The sequence below is a fragment of the Cryptomeria japonica genome, chromosome 1 (assembly GCF_030272615.1).
Source record: "Cryptomeria japonica chromosome 1, Sugi_1.0, whole genome shotgun sequence".
Taxonomy (NCBI): domain Eukaryota; kingdom Viridiplantae; phylum Streptophyta; class Pinopsida; order Cupressales; family Cupressaceae; genus Cryptomeria; species Cryptomeria japonica.
Window position 1 is genome coordinate 142,103,995 of NC_081405.1, and position 24,635 is coordinate 142,128,629.

At 37.9% G+C, this 24,635-nt stretch overlaps 1 protein-coding gene across 2 annotated transcripts in view; it reads right to left on the reverse strand.

Annotated features, from left to right (window-relative positions):
• Window positions 1-11,209: 11,209 nt before the first annotated feature.
• Window positions 11,210-24,635, reverse strand: part of LOC131027600 (uncharacterized) — a 41,388-nt gene continuing 27,962 nt past the window's right edge. For both annotated transcript variants that reach the window (XM_057957673.2, XM_057957680.2), the window contains one exon: window positions 11,210-11,687. In XM_057957673.2, coding sequence (XP_057813656.2) covers window positions 11,560-11,687 — 128 coding nt within the window. In that variant the 3' untranslated portion in view covers window positions 11,210-11,559. The remainder of the gene's footprint in view (window positions 11,688-24,635) is intronic.

Consider the following 24,635-nt stretch of genomic DNA (forward strand, 5'->3'; position numbering starts at 1 on the left):
GTAGTAATACCTATCAGGAATATTCATTGTGCCTGCATAAGGATGATGTTACACCCATGTAGCAAAGTACCCTACAAAAAAAGAATAAAATTAATAAAATAATTGTTATACATTTGCACAAATTGTGATGTCAAGCATGAAATTCAAAGTAGATTCCAACACAGGGGACATATTTTAACATTGATGATGTGGTGGTTGTACAACAGTATAGATTCGTACAAACTATATAAATTTTTGTATTGCCTTGTCATGGATGGGAGCCAAAACCTCCAAAATTCATCTATTCCCAAAATACCAAGTGTTATATATCAAATTCATTTCTTGACCGCTTTAAGTACAAGCATGATGTATGTTTCACTCCATGCGCCATTTGAAATTTGATGCCCATGACCCTTGCAAATTCAAGAGAAACATAGAAGAATTGCAAGGTTTCTTCTACCATGTTGGAGCAACCAAGATTTTCTTCCAAACTCAGAACTCTATAAATAAGCAATATGTGAAATGAGAAATGTAATAAGCATGTAATGAAAAATGTATGAATAAGTCTTGTTTATAAAGGCAAGCAAGAAGATGAGAGAAGGTAGGAGTCAAACTCTTATTATCCATCTAGGTATGAAATAAGTGTAGAACTCTATGGACAAGTTTTGGGACACTTGGTGAGTCTACGTAAGGTCAGACAAAAGTTTAGATAAGCAATTAGTGAGCTTAAGTATAATGTGAATAGGAATCACTAAGTAGGTTACAGTTAACTAGTTTGAGGAAATCCCGTTTCACACGAACACGTCCCTTATACAAAGAATTGAAGACCATATTGAGGGACGTGATGGAACTTCTATAACAATCATCATTAGAAAATTTTCTTACAATCCATTAAATAGATACTTACCATTTACTTAAGAATAATGAAGATCAAATCTTTCATAGGCAAGTGTGCTAATAATGACACCAAACTCCGAGGAAGAACATGCTTGAAAATATAGAGAAAAGAAATTAAAGATGATATTCATACTGATATGGAAAGTGTGGTAGAAAGTATCCAGCACAAATGAATATCAATCAAGATATTCTCCATCTTCTTCCAAGAGAAAATAGAAAGAACAAGCATCAATTTCCCCACAACTGCATAAGTTCAATCTAAGTTTTAAAAAGAAATTTTTGTTCCAATGGTGACCTAATATTGACACGGGCTCTCCAAATCATTTAATTAGTCTAAGATTTATTTATATGAAATTTTGTTCTTATTTGATTCAATCATCACTCTTTATTGAGGGTTTTGATAATATGGATATAAAACATTAATCATGGTATTAGTGATATTTTCATTGTGGGACACTAAATCATTTTGCAAGGCTAAGTGTATACAAACCATCTTAAATCTTTTTTTGTAGTGAGAGGCTCTAAATATATCTATTCATAAAATAATCTAGTTATTTTCAATATAAGAAAACTTGTAATTTCTAATCGTATTCACGCATATGAAATCCAATTGTTGGAGCACCTGAAAACTCAACTTGCAAACCAAAAGATTCACAACACTAACAAGAAGCAACACAAAAGAGATGTTATATCACCAATAGTGAATTACTATACTGAGATGCTTATAAATGTACAAACACCCTGTATAAATAGCAGAGGTGTTATGAGGTAGCGATAACTACTATCTAGCTACCAAGCGAAAAATTAAATGCATTATGAACATTATTCAATAATCAATCAATAGATTTCCACAATCCATTAATTAATTTGTATAATGCTTATGGATTTGATTGTGTAAGTTTTTTTGCATCAAATCCAAGCATTATACAGATTATCAAATAATGTCTACCTAATATCTAATAATGTGTAATGTCAACTACCTAAGTGAAACTTAAGTAAATATGAGTGGATTAAAACTACTTTCACACCAGCACCTCCTTAAGTGCAACTTCGGGAGATTATTATGCAATATGAGATGCAAGATGAGTCTCAATAACAAGGCCATGTTAGGTACCCATGCACTACAATGCAATGCAATGAAATCTCTCACAATCGGAGAAAAGGACAAAAAACTTGTGGGAGAAAACTCCTCTCCAAAAGAGAGAAAATGAAGGACTAATAAGTCTCCAAAACAATGTCCCAAAAACAAGAACATGAAAAATATCATTGAAGCACGAAGAAGCTGCAAACAACAATCGAACAAGGACTGATATGGTGTTGTAACTAAAGTACCTCCTCTAAAACAAGTTGATGATCAGGATCAAGAAGACAACAATCTACATGAGTACCCCAAACTACACTATTCAAACAATCAAAAACACATATCGCGCATGAATATGCAAGAGTGACCCCAATGACACTACTCGACAAATGAAGTTGCATGAGTGATCTCATCATTACTACTTAACCTATGAAAGTTAAAAATACAAGTGCAATAGTCTAAAGAACCATGATCAACTAGGGATAGAAGGTTGCCTCCACAAAATAGGAATGTGAGAGTGTCTCAACTCACTACAAGCGGAACCAAGGAAACATTAGCACAAATAGTATAATACCCCCCACCCCCACACCATAATGTTGACTAGGGAGAGTCTGAAAAGTTCATTAAAATTGTGTGTCACCAAAACATTGCACGGAGAAGTTCCAACATTTGAAGTGACCAAGATAGAGTATTTGCTATTGAAGAAAAAGACTACACACATGCACAAAGCAAGAATTCAGAAGATCCTATTGTTCTCGTAGAGGGATGCTCACTTGACAAAGATGTGATTAGCAAACAACAAAGGAACTACACAACCACCCATAGCACTTTATAATACAATAATATGGCACATTTGTGCAAAATCTCCAAAATACATGAACAAGATGTGGCGCTTGAGCTCAATGTGTCTACAAAAGAAAGTACTTACAAAAGATGCTCAAACCGATCCAAAGGGGGAAAAAACTATATATACAAATGATACAACAAAAAATGGCTATCCCACTCAAACAAAACACTTCCAAGTGCCAAATTTACTAAGCAATTAATTAGAGAGTCACAACATAAAATCTTGTATTAATTGTACTTGGAGAAAAATTTGGAAAATTACATGGATGGATTGAAAGTGCTTTAAAAGACCTTTCCAACATCCTAAAAATTGCAAGAAACAAAGAAACTAGTCAAAAGTTATGAGCTTAGAAGCCCAAAATGCACTTCTAACTTTAATAGCCTACAAAATGCACTAGCAACATAAACTAAAAAAACTACCTACACCACTAGATAGTGCACGCAACCACCTTTTCGACAATATCTCATTTTCCAAAAACTAATGTCGTACACTTAAGTTATGGCCAATTGAAAAGAATCCCCTATATGAAGCCCAAACTTGGTCAAAAGACCCCACCCCCCTTTAGCACCTAGGGGCTAAGGTTTGGTCCTCCATATGACCTAGTGGCTAGCAGGAGCAAAAAAGGATTGCACCTCTAAAGCAATATTGGCAACAAAGGCGATAGGGTGGTGTGGTTCGGTAGACACTCCACATGCCACCCCCCACATATACAACCCAATGAACCACACACAACCAAATAGGGAAGTGTTGAAGTACATAAAGAGGTTGAAATATCTCTCCATAGCCAATGTGGATTAAAACCCCAAGGACTGCCTAAATAGCACTATGAGCCCATTACACTAAATGTGTCCATAAGAAACCCTAAAACAGTTGGGCAATATCCAGCCATATAAAAAGCTCACCACATTGGTTTGACCCTACGAATGATGAAAATGCCTAAAAAACCCAAACCAACCAATAATACTCGTTGATAATTAAAAATTGTCACTAAATGCAATAAAAGGGTCAATTAGAGTGATGGAAGTTGATCCTTCTAGCAAATTTAATGTGCCAACTTCCACTAATAATCAATGTTGGCCCCTGCAAATAAAATGGCATGAATAAATGTACTAGGTTACCAACCACAAATTGGAAAGTGTCGAGCAATGTAAGAATTTACATGTTTTTGAGGGACGCTTACTACATACGCCATCTTGGAGTACCAACTTCAAATAGTCGTCGATCAATGAATATAAACTATAGTGAACAAAAAAATAGATGCACCCTCCACACACAGGCTCAAGGAGATACGTCATTCAAACAAAGGACAATGGCACCAATGACAATAAAACTAACAGCATTAATCACAACCAAAAAACGCAAACCAAGCATAAAATGAGCCTAACCCTAGACACGTTGAAGATACATGCAATTGTATCAATACAAATGCAGATCAATTTGCCTCTACAACAATAAACATAACCAAAGATTGGGCCTAGTATATCAAAATGCTCCACGGAAAAATTAATGCAGTTTTCAAATTGGGTACTCTGCACGCAGACCAACCCAATGCAGTAAAGTCATGAATCTTACAACACAAAGTGTGTAAGAAAGGCTCAATGGACAAACCAACCACCAACAAGGAACAAATAGCCTGATCCAAATGTTGATAGAGAATAGATCCCGCCAAAGGCATAAATAATGTCTATAGATGAACAGTCAACACAAACCCAAGTCATGCCAATGGACAATGTTTGGCTTAATGAAACGCCAATGACTTGAGATTGCAAATCAACAAAATGCCAATCCTACTAGTAATATGCCTGCCAACAAATGAAATGCATAAACAAAAAAAATGGTATAATGATAAAAACCAATGACCAAAGATATTGCCTCAACACAAAGGTTGAAGGAGATATGTGAATAGTGAAGGAATATCAACCAAAAAAATCATTCTAATCACCAGGCATTGGTTAAGGCATATGTACCCTTTGATTAAACGAGGGTCGATCTAGCTTTTAGAAGTTGCCCAACTGAAAGCAATCAAAACTTGGCAACACAACTCTCTAACCCCGGTCACACCAAACAAAAGAACATCAGGTCTTACACTATGAACAAAGCAAATCACTGAGCCAACAACCAATTGAACCCGACCAGCTAACATAAAAACTAAGAAACATAAAGAATCTTGCAGAGGTTCTTTGTGCACCAAATAAAATGGTGTTGACAAAGTAGAAAACTCGTGAATCCACTTGCAGAGAAACTAGTAAAAACTCTCAACCAGGAAGGAGATGCAGAATTGTTGGCTCTAATACCATGTTAGAGCATCCAAAAACTCAACCTGCAAGCCACAACACTTACAACAACAAAGGGAAGCAACATGAAATAGATGTTATTTCACCAACTATGAATTGTTGTACTAAGATGCTTGTAAATGTACAAACAGCCTGTATAAATAGCAGAGTGATGAGGTAGTGATAACTGCCATCTAACTAGCAAGTGAAAAAATTAAAGGCATTATAAACATTATTAAATAAAGTCTACCTAATATCTAATAATGTGTAATGTTGACTGCTTGAGTGGAACTAAAGTAAATGTGAGTGAATTATAATCAGTTGCAGACCTACAGTAACTACATGAGTTTAGGTGTGTGTGCATTGATCCCATCATAGCAAGTTACCTTCACCCTCCAACCTGAGAGAGTGTCAACAATCTTTGGCACATTTATGGAAATAGATAGTCATCACAATCATATTCATTATTAATTAGACTTCAAAAGACACTTAACATAATCACATGGAAAAAAAAGATCCTATTAAAATGGCTCTCCCGCTTCTCCCCAACAACTCTCCTGCCTCTGCATTTGAACGTTGTTGTTAATGCCTCTGATTTGACAGTAGTTTCTTCTTTTCAAGGTTTTTCTATTGCGGATGTTTGGGGCGTTCCTTCATTTTTGGACTCCCCCCCCGCCTTCCTACTCGCATGGGGGCGTTTACTCTTATGATCCACGATTTGTCGGATGTTGTTGTTTGGTCTGATGCTCCTCAAGTGGTTGTTATTGAGGCCCCCCATGTTCCCCATGGGGTTTTGCCTGGTGCAACATCAACACCCCCCCCCCCCCCCCCCCCCCCGATTCTTTGGTTGTAGGTATTGTTGTTATCGGCTCTCTGACTGTTGGGGTTGCAGCTTTGCCGACTATTGTTTATGTTGTTTGTCATTTGCCCAAACCTGCTGGCAAGCATAGCTTTGCTCGTGGGGCCATATCTACCGCCCAACCCTCGAAGGGGGTTCGTCCTCTTCCCTGTGCCGAATCCTCCCCTGTGGTGGTTTGTGGGCAGGATGTCGTAGACAACATTGGGTTGTACCAACGTTGTGCTCTTGTGTGCAAATTCTTTAGGCTCTGGCCTTCTCTATCAGACCTTCATCACTAGGTAAGTGACTCTTGGCAACCTTTGGTGGCTCATAATATTGAGCTTTTCGCCTGTGCTAAAGGCTTTTTTGTTGCTTCCTTCACTTCTTCCGTTGATCAGGATTTGGTTTTGGGCATGTCATGGGCTTGGGGAGTGCACTCCCTCTCTGTTAAACCTTGGACAACTTCTTTTAACCCTCTCACTGAACCACTTAATGTGTGTCCAATTTGGGTCCAACTCATTAATCTCCCTCTTCATTTTTGGGAGCACTCTTGTTATGAGGCTATCGGCAACTATATTGGTCACTTCCTGAAGGTTGATGAAGCTATGTCCTCAATGGACCACACTACCTTTGCTCGCATTCTTGTGGACATTGACATCTCCTCTCCTCTCCCACGAGATGTGGTTCTCATGGTGGGGGGTAGGCCTTGGACACAACTGCTAGACTTGGGCCTCCCCTTCCGTTGGAGGAGATGCTTCTCTACCGATCATCTAGCTTCGGACTGCTCTATTCCACACCACAAAGGTGTTTCTACTTGGTGGAAGAATGAAACTGTTGATCACTTAACTGTCAATGCCCTTGACTTTGCTTCTGTTGACTCCTCTCACGAGGATGATGTTGATGTTGTGCCCCTCACGGCTATGGATGCTCCTTTTGTGGCCTCATCTCTTGAGATCCCCTCTTTTGCTTCTCCTGTTCTACAGCCACGTTCCCTTGCTGCTGGATCTTGTTTCGTCACAACCTGTTGCTTCTCTACAACAACCTCCTATTATTTTGTTGACACCTTCGTTTGCAACCCTGTAGGGTCCCTTCCGGTTGATCTCTCTTTTGATGGACCCAATGATAGCATTGTCTGGTCCGTGGTTGCTCACATGTAGAAGGGGAAGTTTTCACCCTTGCCCCAAATCCCCCCTCATTGGGGTTCGGGTAGCTCTCCCCCCCCTTGAGTGGGGTCCATTTTGTCCTCCAGTTGGATAGGATTCCTTGCCTGTCTGACTATGTTTGTTTGTTATCGCCTTTGGGTTGTTCTTTTTGCCAACATCTCTCTTGATGTTGCTTGTTTTCTATTAATAGTTTTTTACTATGTTAAGGGTCAACACCCTAGTTAACACTGCTTTACTAATCAAAAACATAATCACATTGTCTTTCCTAATTGCTTGTGATTAATACAATATTCCAATGATTAAACATAGCTAACTAAATGGGATGTAGCAAACTAAAAGATGCCTTGATTTTGAAAGATCACTACACATTTCACTAAGCCTTCACATTCACTTCATAATTGGGTTTACTTTCTCCTAACTAACAATCTAATTCAAGTTGTTACATAGTCATAGCCCAAGTGCATTGATTTTCTTCTTTTTTTTCATCCAACACTATTGAATAAATAAATAAATTTGTAGGGCACTAAATCTACTAAACAACAAAGGCAAGACATGGTTAGGCATAAAAGTTTCACTTTTATATTATTGAACTTGAGCATGACATAAGACTTGAGATTATATTAGCCAATGAGGTAGCCACATTCATAGCAAAAGGATAATTCAAAATCAAGAGACTTCACTTTAGTGCTTTAGTTTTGTGATTCCTCTAGTTGTCTTGAAACAAGGTTATCATATTGAGAGAAGATTTTAATAATTGAACTTAAAACAAATTTTACTCAACAGCAAGAGCCAAGTCCATGGTGGTATGGGGTGAACCTTAAACCACACACACTAAGCAACATATTAAGCCTAGATAATGTTAATCAACTCTGAGTGTTTACCACTTCTAAGCCTAGAAGTATATTCTTAGTGTGACCACACACATTAAGCAACATATTAAGCCTAGAAAATGTTAGTCAACTCTAAGTGTTTAACACTTTTAAGCCTAAAAGTGTAAGCTTGGTGTGTGTGGTTTAAGTTGTTCTGTGGTATGGTATTTTCCATTCAATGATTAGTGAAAAGGAGAAGAGAGGCAAGTATATGTACCGCAAGATGATAAATATGCTTCAAATGGCAAGACCCTACAAACCATCACTTGTGCTCAATGCTTCCAAAATGTCTCAACAACAAGAGCTTATATTTGGGCCCAACAAGAATTCCAATTTATTTCTTTGGCAAAAACCCCAAAGGTTTTATTTTTTGTACCATGAAAAGCTTGTGTACCATGTGCACCACAAAAATTTGCTTCAAGCTTACATGTTCTATTTATGTTTTCAAGAAAAATATAAGATCATCTAATTTATCATTTTGTATATTAATCATCATATTATTTTACATTGTAAATTAATATGATGATTGATTGTCTCAAACAAAGTTGGAATAAAGTACAATTACTTTTCCTCTTCCTAATTTTGTCAATACATCCATCTATTAGCATGTGAAACATTAATAAATGATTATCATTAAAGTTAAAGAACCAAAACATAAATAAAGCAATAGAATCAAATTGTTCATTTCAATTTCATATTCCAAGCTTAGAAATTGAAAGCTATGAACGTGCAAGGAACTTACCTAGAAATTTTCTACTATGCCACAATCCAACCTATGAAATTCCACATCCCAAACTTGCCAAAGAGGTATGTAGATTGATAGTTTGATTTTTGTCTTATTAAATATTACCAGAAATTCCTTTCACATGCAAAAGAGTTGAGAAGCCAATGTGATAAGAGGACATTTAGCAATGGGCACCATGTGAAATGATTGAAATAAAATAGAAAACAATGTCAACCCTAGTAAACCAAATGAAGATTTTCTAGACTATTTTGATAATCGCCACTAATTCTTCAAAACCATTAATTTAAAGAAGCTCATGATGTCAATGGTAAGGCCAACAATGAAAAACGTACCTAGAACATATATCTTTCACATAGGCTTTGTATCAAGCCCTTTTCAATTCACAACCCCCGACTACATAAATCCTCACTATGTTCATGTAAGCCCACAACTACCAAAATCTTTACCCCACTTTTGTGGTTGTGAGAGCTTTCCATTACTATTTATCTCAAACATGGGTATAAGTGGTACTCCTACTTCCCTTTTGGTCAAAGGCACCTCCTTAGCCAAAGAATTGATCAACAATGACTTAGAGAGACCCAACAACATGTCTCAACAACTGTCACTCCTTTGATTTGTCAATGTGTCTCACACATTGCAAGCGAGCTAAATTTGGAAGGATTGATGCCATCTTAGCATCCTACCCATTTCCACTACCTCCATATCAACACTTTTAAGATGGTGCTACTTATTTTGAAAGTAACTTATACATCAAGTACATATCTACTCTCAAATTTTACAAAATTCTCATTTCTAAAATAATGAAAATGATTGTTGGAATGGTGTATTGTATACATTGCATAATGACATTGTAATGTTTTTAATAAGATATGTAACATTAAATCTTTTTTATTAATTAAGCAACAAACTAGGGTGTTGAAGCATATACAACAAACTCCAAAGGTGGGAGCAAAATAGGCCATCCACAAACCACTTAAAACAAACAACCCACATCAAGAATGAGTTGACCATTCACCCACAACTTGAGTATGAGTTTGGGAGAGGAAGAAGAAAAACTTTCCTTTGTCAACAAACTACAATCCAAGCAATATTGTCATCCAAATTCCCATTACAAGGGGAAACAAAAGGGGACACCCCCACAGGGACTTGTCAACACACAACCAGTGTGCAATACGACAAGGAGGCGAAAGGCAATCATCCACCTCATGAGACTAGAGCTACAAGCAAAGCATGTTCTAAGCACGAAGTAGGAGGTTCCCTAATAGAGTCTACAAGGCATAATAAGGCCAGACCAAAAGCCAAAGGCTCGTCATTATCCTGGGAAGAGTCATCAAATGGAGAAACAGAAACTTGGATGGTCAAGTTCTCACCATTAACATTCTTCCATCAAGTACTAGAGCCTTTATGGCACAAGAGAGAACAATTTGCAGCCAAGAGACTATTTGAAAAGCAACAACATCAAAAAAGGAGACCATAATCAAGTGAGTCCAAGGCCTATCCACAACCATCAAAACACATCCTTATGAAGAGGCTTGGAAACGTCAATATCCACCAAAATGCAAGCAAAAGTATAGTGCCCCATTTAGGAAGTGTAATGGCACATGAGACATTGGAAATGCAAATGTAATTAAGAATACCATAAGAACAAGCTAGGAGACAAAGCATCCAACAAAGTGAACCACATGAGATACCTTGGAGTTTGTCAACTCTTGGAAGTTGTCAAGAGTAGCACATGTGCATTTGGTTTTACATGTTGAACATCAAGAGTGATGTGAGACGTGAGGGGTCATATATTTAGCACATGAAAAGATGTGCATAATATGAAGAGATGAAGGCCCATGATTTTGCACCCATTATATTGTAAAACCACTTAATGGTTTCTTATGAACTTTGTGTTTATATATAAAAGATAATAACAATGTGAAACCGCATACCAAGATTGTAAGTTGTCTATTATTGTGACAATCCAAAGAAAGCATGGCAAAGGATGTACATTTACATGGTGGTGTAGCAAGTTTCCGGATGTTGAATTTGATCACAAGAACAACTCATAAAATGTATTGAAAAGAGGTTCTCTAGAAGTGCATGTTGCATTGAAGACAGGTTTTTTGAAGGTGTGGTGTTGTCAAACTTAACAAAGGGTAAAGATCTCTCTTAGCACAAGTTAAATCTCTTGTATATTATCCTTTTGGTTCTTTAGATAATATATCAGAGTGATGTTGTTGGGTTTTTTCCGAGAAGGATTTTTTTGGGGTAAATCCAATACTCCTGTGTATGTTTTGACTTTGTCATTCTATTGCAGTAGTTTTTGGTTCTATAACCTATTCAGCGCAGTTCTCTTATGATTGTATTTCCCTAAACAATGATATACCCAAAATACTTTATCATGAAATCAGTGGCTAGAATATTAATGTTTTGAGCCTAAAAAGAACCTCCACATTTCAAAACTCCCATTTGGTTTCTTTACTCCCTGCACTGCTTTAGGTGTCGCAAAATTCAAATATTTAATTGGAATCATTAAAAATAAAATGAAATGAATGTTCTGTGTTGTATGAATTTCATATATTTTACTTCATTGTTCTCGTGCCTGCAAATGTTAAAAAAGCAAGTGCAGACAAAAAAATTAGAATGCATACAAAACTGAAAAGTTGCTTCAACCTGCCCAATGCAAATTTGCATATTGAAAATCAAACTTAGTTCTCAGTTCAAGTCCAGCAGAAACGCTACATCACAGACAAAAAAAAACACATATTGCCCACTGGTACAATTAACATTTTCTAGAAACCATGAATTTCTTTACTCTCAATATAGTGGTAAAGAAAAGCTCCCTCTGTCAATTTGTCTCTTCTCAGACTCTTTTGATGCCTTTATTTTTCTCTGGGAGGTGATCTAATTGTTGATACAGGTTGCAGCACTGACTCAGTAGCAACAAGTGGAGCATCTTCTCCTAACTCCTTATCTACAGTCCTTGTTCTTGTTCTAAGTAAGACATAACCTGCACCAACAAATGCAACATTACGAAGAAAGAACGACTGATACATGTGGGACAGAAAGATGCATGGAAAAAAAGATGTGAAACCAGTCCAACCCTATACAAGCATTATCACAGCTAGCATCTATACTTTCAGAGGACTACAACAATGTACGCTGTTAATGTCTCAGCTGTCCCACCTAGTTCAACAGTTTGCAAGCAACTGCAGGCAACATCCCGTAGACACAGATAGGTAATCAACAAAGACTGATCCAAACATAGTTCTATGACAGGCACTAAAAGCTGATACCCCTTATTGAATTACAAATATGTACATCCAAAAGTAAAATTGATTTCAATGGTTACATCTTAATCAAATTGTACTATCAATCAAATCTATTAATGCAGTGCATTGGCATGAAGCTCCATTGTTTCCTTCATGAAATCAATGGGCATGGCAAGAATTATCTTGAAAGAGTCCAGACAACTGTAAGTGATAACGGTGATGGATGTGTTAGAAATAAATAACCATTTCTTTTAAGCTTCAGATTTTTGTTTGATCTCAGAATAAAGAAACTAACAGCACACTGTATTAATTAAAGCTTGTGAATTTCCATCAAAACAAATGTCTACTATGTTCAAACCGTCAGATTTTTGTTTAATCTCAGAACAAACTAACAGCATATAGGAAAGAAAATTGAGTAATAGAAAAGTAGAACAAAACACACAGCTGTTGGCTTTATTTCATCAAACTATCCGTACATACAATATTAAAGAGGCGATTCTTTTGTAGATGACTTGCAATTACTGTGGAATGAAATCCTCAACAAGGGATAATCCACTAACATTGCATATGACCAACCGTTTTACATTGATATTGCAATAAATTAAGTCACCCATTCGGGTATGGGTGCAGGTACAGGTATTGGAAACTGGTATAAAAGTACGACAATTTTTTTCTTGTGTGTGTGTGTCTGTGTTTTCAAAATTATAACTTATAGAACAATGATAATCATAATTGCCAATAGATATAATATTTAGATACCTCATATTTCATAATTTGCAAAAAATGAAAATAATCAAGTCTCAAAATGTCATTACACAATGAATATTCAAAATTAGATCTCAATATAGCATCAAAATTGTTCACCCAGATTAATCTTAAAATAAAATATTTTAATCCCCGAGGTGCTAGTTTGGGTATGGATGCAGGTATGAGAACCGGAACCCAGAACGGCAGTATGGCAAAAAACATAAATCCTTGGGTATAGGTACAGGGATTCTATATGTATATATATATATAATGTTCAAGGTCAACACCAACTTTTGGTTCAATTTCATTTGAACCACAATCAATTGGATTGCCACTCCCATTAGCTCTGTTAAGTGCAAAAGCTGGTTCACATTTGACAAAATGCCAAATCATTAACAATACAAGGAAAATGATTTCACAAAGAATATATAAACAACTGCTACATTTGCATAATGTAAAGCAACTGAAATCAATCTCATTAATGCTAATATGAAGTTTACTAACCCTGAGTTCACAGGTACAGCTCAATTGTGTTTGAAATGATATTTAATTGCTTGCTGGCTGGCATATTCTGATATAAAATGCTGGGGCTGGATGGATGGATGGATAAAGTTATGACACAGCTGAGGCTGGCTGGATAAAGGAAAATGGCATACCCAAAATGATGGAAAGTGAAACTGAGGTTATAATGTATCAAATTACACCTGGGTATGGCCTGGGGTACTGCCTGGGTGCTCAGGTCTGTTGTGGGTCCTTCAAAGAAAGACCCACAACAAACCCAGCCACCCAAGTAGTACCCTAGGCATACCTGGAGTTGTACCTGTACCAGGACCTGAGCTTTACCAGCAATACCAGGTAACATAGCCTACACATTTAAATTTTAATTATTCAATTCATAGTTTAAAAACTCGTGGACTCGCCACGGACTCGCGAGTCCGAGCCGACTCGCCAAGGCGAGTCCTTGCGAGTCCATTTGAAAGACTCGCGAGTCTTTTGCACGGACTCGCGAGTCTTTCAGATGGACTTGCACGACCCCGAAAAACCATCAGGCAAGCTTTGAAAATGAGTTTTTTTTCCTTTTTTTGGCCTTCGTTTGAAGTAACTCCCCCCCTTTTTGACTTTTTTGGGGGTTAAGGGGTAACCCTAATTGGACGTGGGCCAATAGAAAAATAACACCCGACGCCTTTATAAAATAATAAAAGTATTTTTGGCCTCGCGGGGCGCTTCCCCTCAACCCCGCCTTGTCTTTGACCCCAACTTGGGGACGCTGCCCCCAAACCCCCGTCAAAAAATATAGGGGGTAACTGCGCTGATGGAAGTAGGGAAAATTTAACCTCCGAGTCTGATTAGGCTCCATATAACAACATAATTAGCATTGAAGAAATCTTGGTATTATACATTTTAGAGTTGAAAGTTTGAAACTATGAGTATGAATGATGAAATTTCAAGTATTGCACATTTGTTGATCATTATGATATGTGTAATGTTTCAATTATGGCTCTTATGTTCTCTAAATGCATTAATTTCTTTATGTTTTTTTGTATAACTACAGTTTGTTTTTTTTTGCCGAGTCTTTCGCGAGTCTTTCATGAGTCCGAGTCCGATTCCAAATTTTTGGTTTGCCGAGTCCGTGGCAAGCCCGAGTTTTTTAACTTTGATTCAATTTATCATTCCCACAAGTTATACTTAATTACTTATTTGATTTAGTTAGCCTTGATTGACTTTGACAAAGAGGTTAAGTTTTCTTACATCATTAGGTTTAGATAGCTTGAAAGAGAAACGTGTTGTGTTTATTTTTGGGGGAAAAAAAAAATCAAACATGATAGAGAGCATGGCAATCATGATAGCAGAAATCTACAGAAAATGCAAAAGCCAACCTTAAGACATCTAGACATTGAGGAAAGTTGTGTATGACACCCTGCGGTCAGTAGTGACAAGTTGCAAACTGTCCATATTGTCAAATGTCAAAAGACATGTACGCAAATTGGATGGTACCTTGGGCGAACCCAGGGAAAAACCAAGAACAGTACCAGACCCACAAATGTACATAGGATAAATATGAAGCACCCAGTGATTTTATTTATAACTGTGAAGAACTGATTTGGCCTATCCCTTCAAACATGACGTCGCCATGATAGAGAGCATGGCAATCATGATAGCAGAAATCTACAAAAAATGCAAAAGCCAACCTTAAGACATCTAGACTTTGAGGAAAGTTGTGTATGACACCCTACGGTCAGTAGTGATGAGTTGCAAACTGTCCATATTGTCAAATGTCACAAGACATGTACGCAAATTGGCTGGTACCTTGGGCAAACCCAGGGAAAAACCAAGACCAGTACCAGACCCACACATTTACATAGGACAAATATGAAGGACCCGGTAGCACAGGTACTGTGATTTCATTTGTAACTGTGAAGAACTGATTTGGCCTATCCCTTCAATTATGAGTCATGACACTTGACTTCTTCGAATGATAGAGGAATTGTAAGTGTTGATCCTTTCAATGGGGTTAGAGTGTACCTAAAATCCCATGTGATTCTGTATAATCTTTCTTTCAAGCAATTCATAATATCAATTAGCTATTTTATTTTTTATCCTCACGAGATTATTCAGACCTTTTGAGTTTGGAGTCTGAAACCAAGAATTGTTGAAATATAGCTAGGTCGCCTCCCTTGATTGGGCCGATTGACCTTAGAAATTCGGCATATAAGCTGGACCCATTTGTAACTTGTAAATCATATGAGGCTGGCCCTATTTGGGCATATAAGCAATGTGTAACGTGTTTTAGGGCAGGACCCAAATTGAGCGGTTGAGCAAACAACATGTAACTTGTAATAAATAAATCATTATTTGTATTTTGGCGGCAAGTGTATTTAGCCGACCTAGCCTATAAGGCAATGTAACCATGTATAAATACAAGGCATAGTGATGCCTTGTCACAATCACTCAAGCAATCATCTCTTCATTAGTGAATATCTCTGCAATATCAGCGAACTTGCCTTAGGCACCAGCGAACTTGTTTTGGACATCATCCCTTCAATTATGAGTCATGACACTTGACTTCTTCGAATGATAGAGGAATTGTAAGTGTTGATCCTTTCAATGGGGTTAGAGTGTACCTCAAATCCCATGTGATTCTGTATAATCTTTCTTTCAAGCAATTCATAATATCAATTAGCTATTTTATTTTTTATCCTCACGAGATTATTCAGACCTTTTGAGTTTGGAGTCTGAAACCAAGAATTGTTGAAATATAGCTAGGTCGCCTCCCTTGATTGGGCCGATTGACCTTAGAAATTTGGCATATAAGCTGGACCCATTTGTAACTTGTAAATCATATGAGGCTGGCCCTATTTGGGCATATAAGCAATGTGTAACGTGTTTTAGGGCAGGACCCAAATTGAGCGGTTGAGCAAACAACATGTAACTTGTAATAAATAAATCATTATTTGTATTTTGGCGGCAAGTGTATTTAGCCGACCTAGCCTATAAGGCAATGTAACCATGTATAAATACAAGGCATAGTGATGCCTTGTCACAATCACTCAAGCAATCATCTCTTCATTAGTGAATATCTCTACAATATCAGCGAACTTGCCTTAGGCATCAGCGAACTTGTTTTGGACATCAGCGAATACACATTAGAGACCAGCGATCACACCTTGGAGGCCTGTGATCTTCATCCGAGTCTCAGCTAACATTATCTCTGCTCATAGTATCAAGTTGTGAGTGTATTTCATCTGCTGAATCTACCCTAGAATCTGCCCTGTTGGTGATTGAAGGATATTCCAAGTTCAGATCAGAAGTTACAAGTCAGATAAGTCAGTTTTGCCTTTGCCCTAGGAAGGCGAATTGAATTTAATCAATTGCTGATATTAATAAATAAGATTTGAACATTGTTGTTGGGTTTTTTCCTCCAAGAGGGAGGTTTTCCCAAGGTATACGTGTGTTATGTGTGTGTATTTTGTCTCTATCTATGTTTTATGTCAATCTGATCACTAAAATTAACATGGTATCAGAGCCACGTTCGCTCTAAGTAATCAGATTAACAATAAACTCTCACTTTTAGTCTACTGCTCTTATTTCAATCAAGATGGTGATAGGACTGAAGGTAGAAGACAGACTTGAGGGGGCATTGAATTTCACTTCTTGGAAGGTTCGTGTCCTTCTTGCACTTGAGGAAAATGATCTACTTCAGTTTGTAGTAGGACAAGATCAAACTGAGCCTACAAATCAAGAGGAGTTACGTCAATTCAAGAAGAATGCCATCAAAGCCAAGAAGATTCTAATTGATTCTGTGAAAGACCATCTTGTTCCTATCATCTCCAAGATGTCTTCTGCCACGGAGATGTTCAAGCAACTGGAAGGAATGTATGAGATCAACAACATAAGTAGGGCACTTGCATTAAGGCAACACCTACATCAAGTCAAAATGGCAAAGGGAGAATCAGTCATTGCTTTCTTCATGAAGATTTCAAAATTAAAAGATCAGCTCACTTCCATTGGAAGCGAAATTGTGGACAAAGACATTGTTATGCTTGCATTAAATGGTCTTCTCCACTCTTGGGAACCATTCATTCAAAGCATAAGCGGGAGAGCTGAATTCCCCACATTTGATCGTCTCCGAGCTGACTACATTCAAGAGGAATCACGTCTAGCTGCAAGAGGAATGATTAAGAGCTCCTATGGTGAAGACAATCATGTCCTTACTGTCCAATCAGTCAAGAAGAAAGGTGGCTATTGGAAGAAGAACAACTTCAAGATAAATAGAGATTTCAGACCCTCTGCTGCTTTGGATTCAAGAAAGAAGCCAAACGATCTATCTCGCATTCGATGTTTCAGATGTGACAAGTTTAGTTACTATGCGAAGAAGTGTCAATCTCAGCCCAAGCAGCAAGAGGCAAACCTGAATGAAGTTCAGATCAGAAAAATAATGGAGCCTTCCTCTTCATTTCTGCCTAGTCAAGCAACATTCCTACAGATGGTGACACTTGGCTGATTGATAGTGGAGCATCTAGGCACATCACGGGCTACCGAGAGCAACTTTCAGATTTGGTAGAGGAGTCCAACCTTCATGTTGTTATTGGTGATGATGCTCGATGTTCTGTAAGAGGTTTTGGTACTACTTCTCTTCACTTAGATTCTGGAATTTCTGTTCAACTGAGTGATGTTTTGTTTGTACCGAGAATTAAAAGAAATCTAATCTCAATATCTGCCTTAGAAGATATAGGTTATCAAATTGCATTTTCTGAAGGAAGAGTTCTTGCATGGCCTAAGAAATCTAGCATCAAATCAGCTCGTGTCATTGGAAATAGATTTGAGAGTCTCTACAAGCTTTCAGCCTGTCCTATTCAATCTCTCATCCACGAAGCACCCGAGTCAAGCGAACTATGGCATAGAAGACTCGGATATCTTCACTTTCATGTTCTTCTCATACTTGAGAAGATGGTTAAAGGTATGCCTAAACTCAGTCATATCCATGATGATACATGTAAAGGTTGTGCTATGGGTAAAAACACTAATGAGTCCATTTCATAAAAGTGAATCTAGGTCTAAAGAGAAACTAGCTCTTGTCCATTCTGATTTATGTGGACCTATGTCTGTTGCATCTCCAAGTGGATTCTTGTATTATGTAACCTTCATAGATGACTACTCTAGAAAAACATTGATTTACTCTCTAAGAACAAAAGAATCTGATGAAGTCTTAAGTAGATTTAAAGAATTTAAAGGCTTCGCTGAAAAGTTATCTGGGAAAAGAATTAAAGTACTAAGATCTAACAATGGAGGTGAGTACACCTTGGGTGGATTTCATGATTTCTGTGTAGAGGCAGGGATTAAGAGGGAGTTTTGTGTTCCCTACAACCCTCAACAAAATGGGGTTGTGTAATGTCCCTACTATTTAGAGATCGTTAACCTGCAAAATAGATTGTTAGAACATACAAACATATATATATATATATATAAGTAATCTAAATTGCAATCTAACTTCAATGCTTAATTAACATAGTCATAATTTTTCATCTAATAAAAAGGATACAATGCCATACGTAAGTATGTCCTTAGGTGGCCGTGAGGCCCGCCTTCTTGAGACCCCTTGGTCCCAAGCCCCCCAGGAAATCGAAGATGAATTCGAATCCTGTCTTGGATGTAACCTCTTACACCCAAGCCCTCCAAAGAAGACCCTTGTCTATTCCTTGCCTTGGGTGATGCCTTCATCATCCAAGTCCTCAGAGGGGATCGGTCCGACCTTTGAGTCCTGTCTTGGGTATAACCTCTTATACCCAAGCCAGCCAAGGAAGACCCTTGCCTTTTCCTTGGCTTGGGTGATGCCTCCATCATCCAAGTCCTCAAAGGGAACTAACCAAATCCTTCTCTTCTTGGTTGAGTTTTAGTCAACCAAGCCATACCTTTGCATAACAATTCAGTTCATAAACTATCCTTTGTGTTAACATGAATTCTTAATGTATTTTTTATGGATATATATATGTCAATGTGAATTTTCCTACCTTTTACATATGGATTACATTTCTTAGAATACCATGTATTCATAGTCCCTTTTAATATGCAAACTTATGTATACAGCCATTAACAAATTATATTTGTATACAGCCATTAACAAATTATATCTTTATCTATTTTTAATGACTAGTGAACATTATACATTAATATATACATAAATATTCGCTAGACTACCATTAACATTACCTATTAACGAACCTTACCTATTTTCCATTACTCATTAACTAATATTAATGAACCTTTATGATTACTATCACCTATTCATATTAGTAACAATGATATTCTATACATTATACTTTATTGTTAATATATGGGGGAACTCTGTTCTTACCTTACTATCACAATCTGCTCTCCTTACCTCTCCTCCGCAGTCCGCTGCCCACCTGTTCTCCCTGCCTTTACGATTTGCTGCCTTCTTTATAACCCATGAAGGGTTGTGCCCCTTCACGGGCCCCTTCCGCATGAAGGGGTGCTACCCACGCACCACTTCGTGTGGAGGTAACCCAGCCCATTTCGGGGTTACTTTTGGTATGTTTAATATATAATATATTAAATATTTTATTTTGTTTCCTTTTTAATATGTTAAATATTAATTACATTTCAGTTTAAATATAAAATACTATATATCATTTCCTTTTAATATATTAAATATTAATTACATTTCATTTTAAATATATAAAATACTATATATTATTTCCTTTTAAATATAATAAATATTACATAACATTTTCATTTAAATACATTCAATATTACATATCAAAATGTCTTTCCATTTAAATATATTTAAATAACATTTCCTTTATTAAAACAATTTAAATATATTTCCTTTATTTTTTATAGATTACTTAGATTATTATTCTAATTTATTCATTTACAATATTCTTATCCTCGCAAGTGATTTTACATCTCGTGATACCGTAGGGATTATCACAGGTTGCAGAAAGAAAGAACAGATCCATAATTGAGGCAACAAAGGCAATGATTCATGACCAAGACTTGCAGGTGTTTCTATGGGCTGAAGCAGCTAGGACTGCTGTCTATATTCAGACTAGATGTCCTCAGTGTGTCTTGAAGGATATGACTCTGGAAGAAGCTTTCTCAGGAACTAAACTAGATATCAGCCACTTGAGGATCTTCGGAAGTCCAGTTTATCTTCATGTTCCAAAAGAGAAGAGAACCAAACTGGAACCTTCAGGCAAGAAGGGTATTCTTATGGGCTATAGTGAGACATCCAAAGCCTTCAAAATTTAGATTCCAGGTCAAAAATACATTGAGGTTAGTAGAGATGTTACTTTTGAAGAAAATGTTGCATTCAAGAAGTCTAAAAGTTCGTTAATAGAAACTGATAAAGAAGCTAATGGAAATCAAGATATGGCTATTGATCATGATGTTGAGATTCAGAGGGAGTTGTAATGTCCCCTTCTCATTGATGCTCTTTCAGTGGTCCATTAGCCTATTCCTGAGACCCGTAGGCTAGGTGGAATGAAGAATGAGGGTCTAGCACTGATGAAACGAGGACTTACTATTTTTAGTAAGTCAGGGAATGACCATTTTGGTGTTACTGTCCTACTGAGCTCTCCTTGTTTTGCCTCTAGACGCGATGATCATGTTTTTCTGAGCAGTAGTTCTTGACTTACTATTTTTAGTAAGTGGCTGAGTGGCACAATTCTATTTCTAGCATTAGATAGGGTTCTGACTCTACAGCAGTTTTGTGGTCGTCCGGGCACAGTTTCACCTTGGTTGTGATATTAATCAGTACGGGAGTCATTTGCGACATAATTAAATATTATTTCCTTATCCTAAGGTTAATATTTAATTAATCTGATTATTGGCTACCGGTTTATTGAATTTGAGATTAATGCCTATTTTATCCTAAGTTGTGGCGAAATTCATATATTCTATTGGATGTCAAAATATTTTTAGGAGAACATTATTTCATGTTGCATCTCCATTATGTGCCAAGAGTTTTATGTGGGCCCTCCCCCTTTTTGGCGTGAGTCTTGACTTAGGAAGAAAGTGGCGCTACACTTGGGTCCACTTGTAATGGAATGAAATTCAAATGCAAGACGTGGAATTTGGAGGAATGACATTTGAATTTGAGGAGTGAAGTTATAAATATGAGGCTTGGGCTCCCATTTCCATATCTTTGAAAATTTCATCGTTATGCTGCTGGTTTGGCTACTGAAAATCTGAGCTTCGAAGTTGGCTTCCTAGCTGAGTCTCAGTTTCGTACTTGCAATATAGTACCTAGCTGTGCCCTTGTGTTCCCATTGCTGATTGGTTAATGAGTTGCAGATTATGGAGTGTTCGATGTTGGATTTGAGTGTTCTTGGTTGCTGGTCGTGGGATTGCTGAAAGTGAATTTTGCTCACATCTCTTAACCAAGTGACTCCACCCATCTGGGTATGCCATGGCGATACAATGTGTGACTTTCTAGCTATTTTGATTGAGCAATGATTTTATTAGACAAAATCGAACTTCCAATGTATAGCGTGGGTTTTTGCATTTGCCTTGGGATGCGTGCCAAATGAATAGTGGTTTGTTTGAGTTGTAATTTGGTTGGGATGTTATTGTTAGAGTTATATTGGGAGATTGGGATTGATTTCATGTGATTTGGGTTAAAAAATGAGTGAGTTATGAGTGTTTTGATGTTTCCATACGCTGCTGAAACTGTACTTTCAGCCTGCAGATCAGTGTAACAAAAAATTACAGTCTTGTAGAAATCTGCAATTAATTTTCTCATCTCATCTCTATATTATAAGGTTGTTTCAGTAGTACTGATCATCCCTTCTTTCTGCTTTCATTTGTAACTCCCACTACATAAATGGAAGAGGCTGGCTTGCCGCCTTCTAAGTTTTGTAATTCAGTTTTTGTAATCAATCATCCCGCTGAATAAGTGGTCGAGTGATAAGTTCAATACAATGGTCCTCCCGCTGAAATATGCAGTAGAGTTATAGCTTAATGTAATGTCCTCCCACTGAAATACGCGGTAGAGTGATTGAACTTCAATTTCTTGTAATTTTTCCCTTGGTCGGTTTACCGCCAAGAGTTTGGTTTCTATCCTGTTGGATAAGCAGAAGGTGCTGGCTTGCCGCCCATGCATTGTAATTTTCAGTTTGATTATTGTTGCTAACGATCCCCGGAACACCGTATGCTCTCACCCTCCCAATCTGGGCTCTCGGTGAACAAAAGGTGGAAGGGTTCCCTTTCAGTTGTTTGGATTATTCCTCTAACCTTAACGGGTTATTTGTTGTGGATGAATTGTTATTGGCCTAAAAAAAAAAAAAAATTACTGGGATATTACAGTGGTATTAGAGCTAGTTTTCCTGTCAGCCTGTGAGAATCAATGGATTCAGAAGTCTCATGAGTGATAGAGACGTCAGATACTACAACAGAGAGCAGAAGAGACAGCAGTTTCAGGTTCCAATAGTGCCAGAAGAGGATACTTTTTCAGAGAAACTGAAAAACAGAGGAAAAGACATGGATATTTCAGATTCAGTGGATTCAATGGCAGATAGGACCACAGACCCAGATGAAGCACCTGATAAGAAAGCAGAGAGGCAATTTGCTGCCATGATGGACATGATGTCCCTACTGCTGGCCAAGCTTAACCAGAACGTTGTTGGGACCCCTAATCAACCCAACAATGGTCTGGAAGCTAGCACTTCCAACGCCCCTGTGGGCAATAGGAACGGGAGCAACAACGGAAGTAACAATGGAGGTTCAGCCCCAAGGCCTTTACAGCCTGTCTTTTTGCCAAAAGAAGTACAACAAGCTGAAACAGAGATACCCACAACTGATGAGATAAGAAATAGCTACATGGAGTATGCTTTCCTTCCTGGTGAGATCCGAGATATCCTAACTCTGGATCAATTCATGAATCAAAAAATGAAAAGAGGAAGGAGGAATGACTAAAAGTCTGCTGCCCCAAGAGATTTCCAGCAAGCTTTTGGAAGAGTGACCTTAGCACACTTTGATGGAAACGCTAAGAGTACTGCCAGAGCATGGGTACAGAAGTTGGACAATTACTTGTCCCTGAGACCGATGCCGAAGGAGGACGCCATCAAGTTTGCTACCTTGCACTTGGATGGAGTGGCCCACAAATGGTGATACCATGGGTTGGTCACCCTTGGTCACAACTTAGTCACCACCTACGCTGATTTCACCAACAAGCTAATTGAGAGATTTGACACCAGAAATCCAGAAGTGAAGTTTAGAGAACTTGCACAACTAAGGCAGCAAGGTTCATTGGACACTTACGTGACTGAATTCCAAAACTTGTCAGTCATGGTGAGTAGCATATCAGAGAAGCGATTGGTTGTCCTTTTCACTGAAGGACTTGAAGAACCACTGAGAGGATGGGTCAAAGCTTTTCATCCGCCCACCCTGGCAGAAGCTATAAAAAAATCTAGAAGTATGGAGTTGGCTGCCCCAAAGAGTAAAATTCAGTCCAAGCCTTTCCCTTTCAGAAAGGATAAGAAGAAGTTCACAAATCAGACCAAGAAGTTCTCTCCGCGTATAGATGATGGGCTCCGTCAAGAGCTCCGGAGAAAGAATCTATGTTACTCTTGCAGAGAACCTTGGGTTCCCGGACATAGGTGCTATTCAGAAGAACCCCAACAAGAGCACAGAAATTATCCTAAAGACATTCAAGATTTGATAACTAAGAGAAGCAAGGTGTTCGAAAACCCACCGCCTAGCAGACCTCCTGAAAGAGGTGTCGAACACATTATTGAGCTTGAAGAAGGAGCTAAGCCAGTCATGACTACTCCTTACCGATATCCCAAGAAGCAGAAGGATAAGATTGAGAAAACAATTCAGGAATTGCTTGACATGGGTTATATACGGCCTAGCAAAAGCCCCTTTGCTTCGGCTGTTGTTTTGGTGAGAAAGAAGGATGGGACCATGCGCATGTGTGTGGATTACAGAGCCCTAATTCAGAAAACCATCAAGAATCAGTATCCTATTCCGAGGATTGATGAGCTCATTGACGAGCTACATGGGGCAGTGTTTTTTTCCAAAATTGACCTCAAATCGGGGTACCATCAAATTAGAATGAGAGCTTCAGATGTGGAGAAGACTGCTTTCAGATGCCACTTTGGGCATTTTGAGTTCCTAGTCATGCCCTTTGGGTTGACTAATGCTCCCACCACATTCCAGTCATGCATGAACAGAATCTTCCAAGAACAGTTAAGGAAGTTTGTGTTGATATTTTTTGATGACATCCTAATTTTCAGCAAATCTTGGAGGGAGCATATACAGCAGTTGGATGAAGTGTTGGGCATATTAGAATCGGAGTCCCTGTATGCCAAGGAGTCCAAATGTGAGTTCGGAATGGAAGAGTTGCTCTACCTCAGCCACATTATCAGTGCGGGTGGTGTGAAGGTGGATCCCGAAAATATTAGAGCTATCCTTGA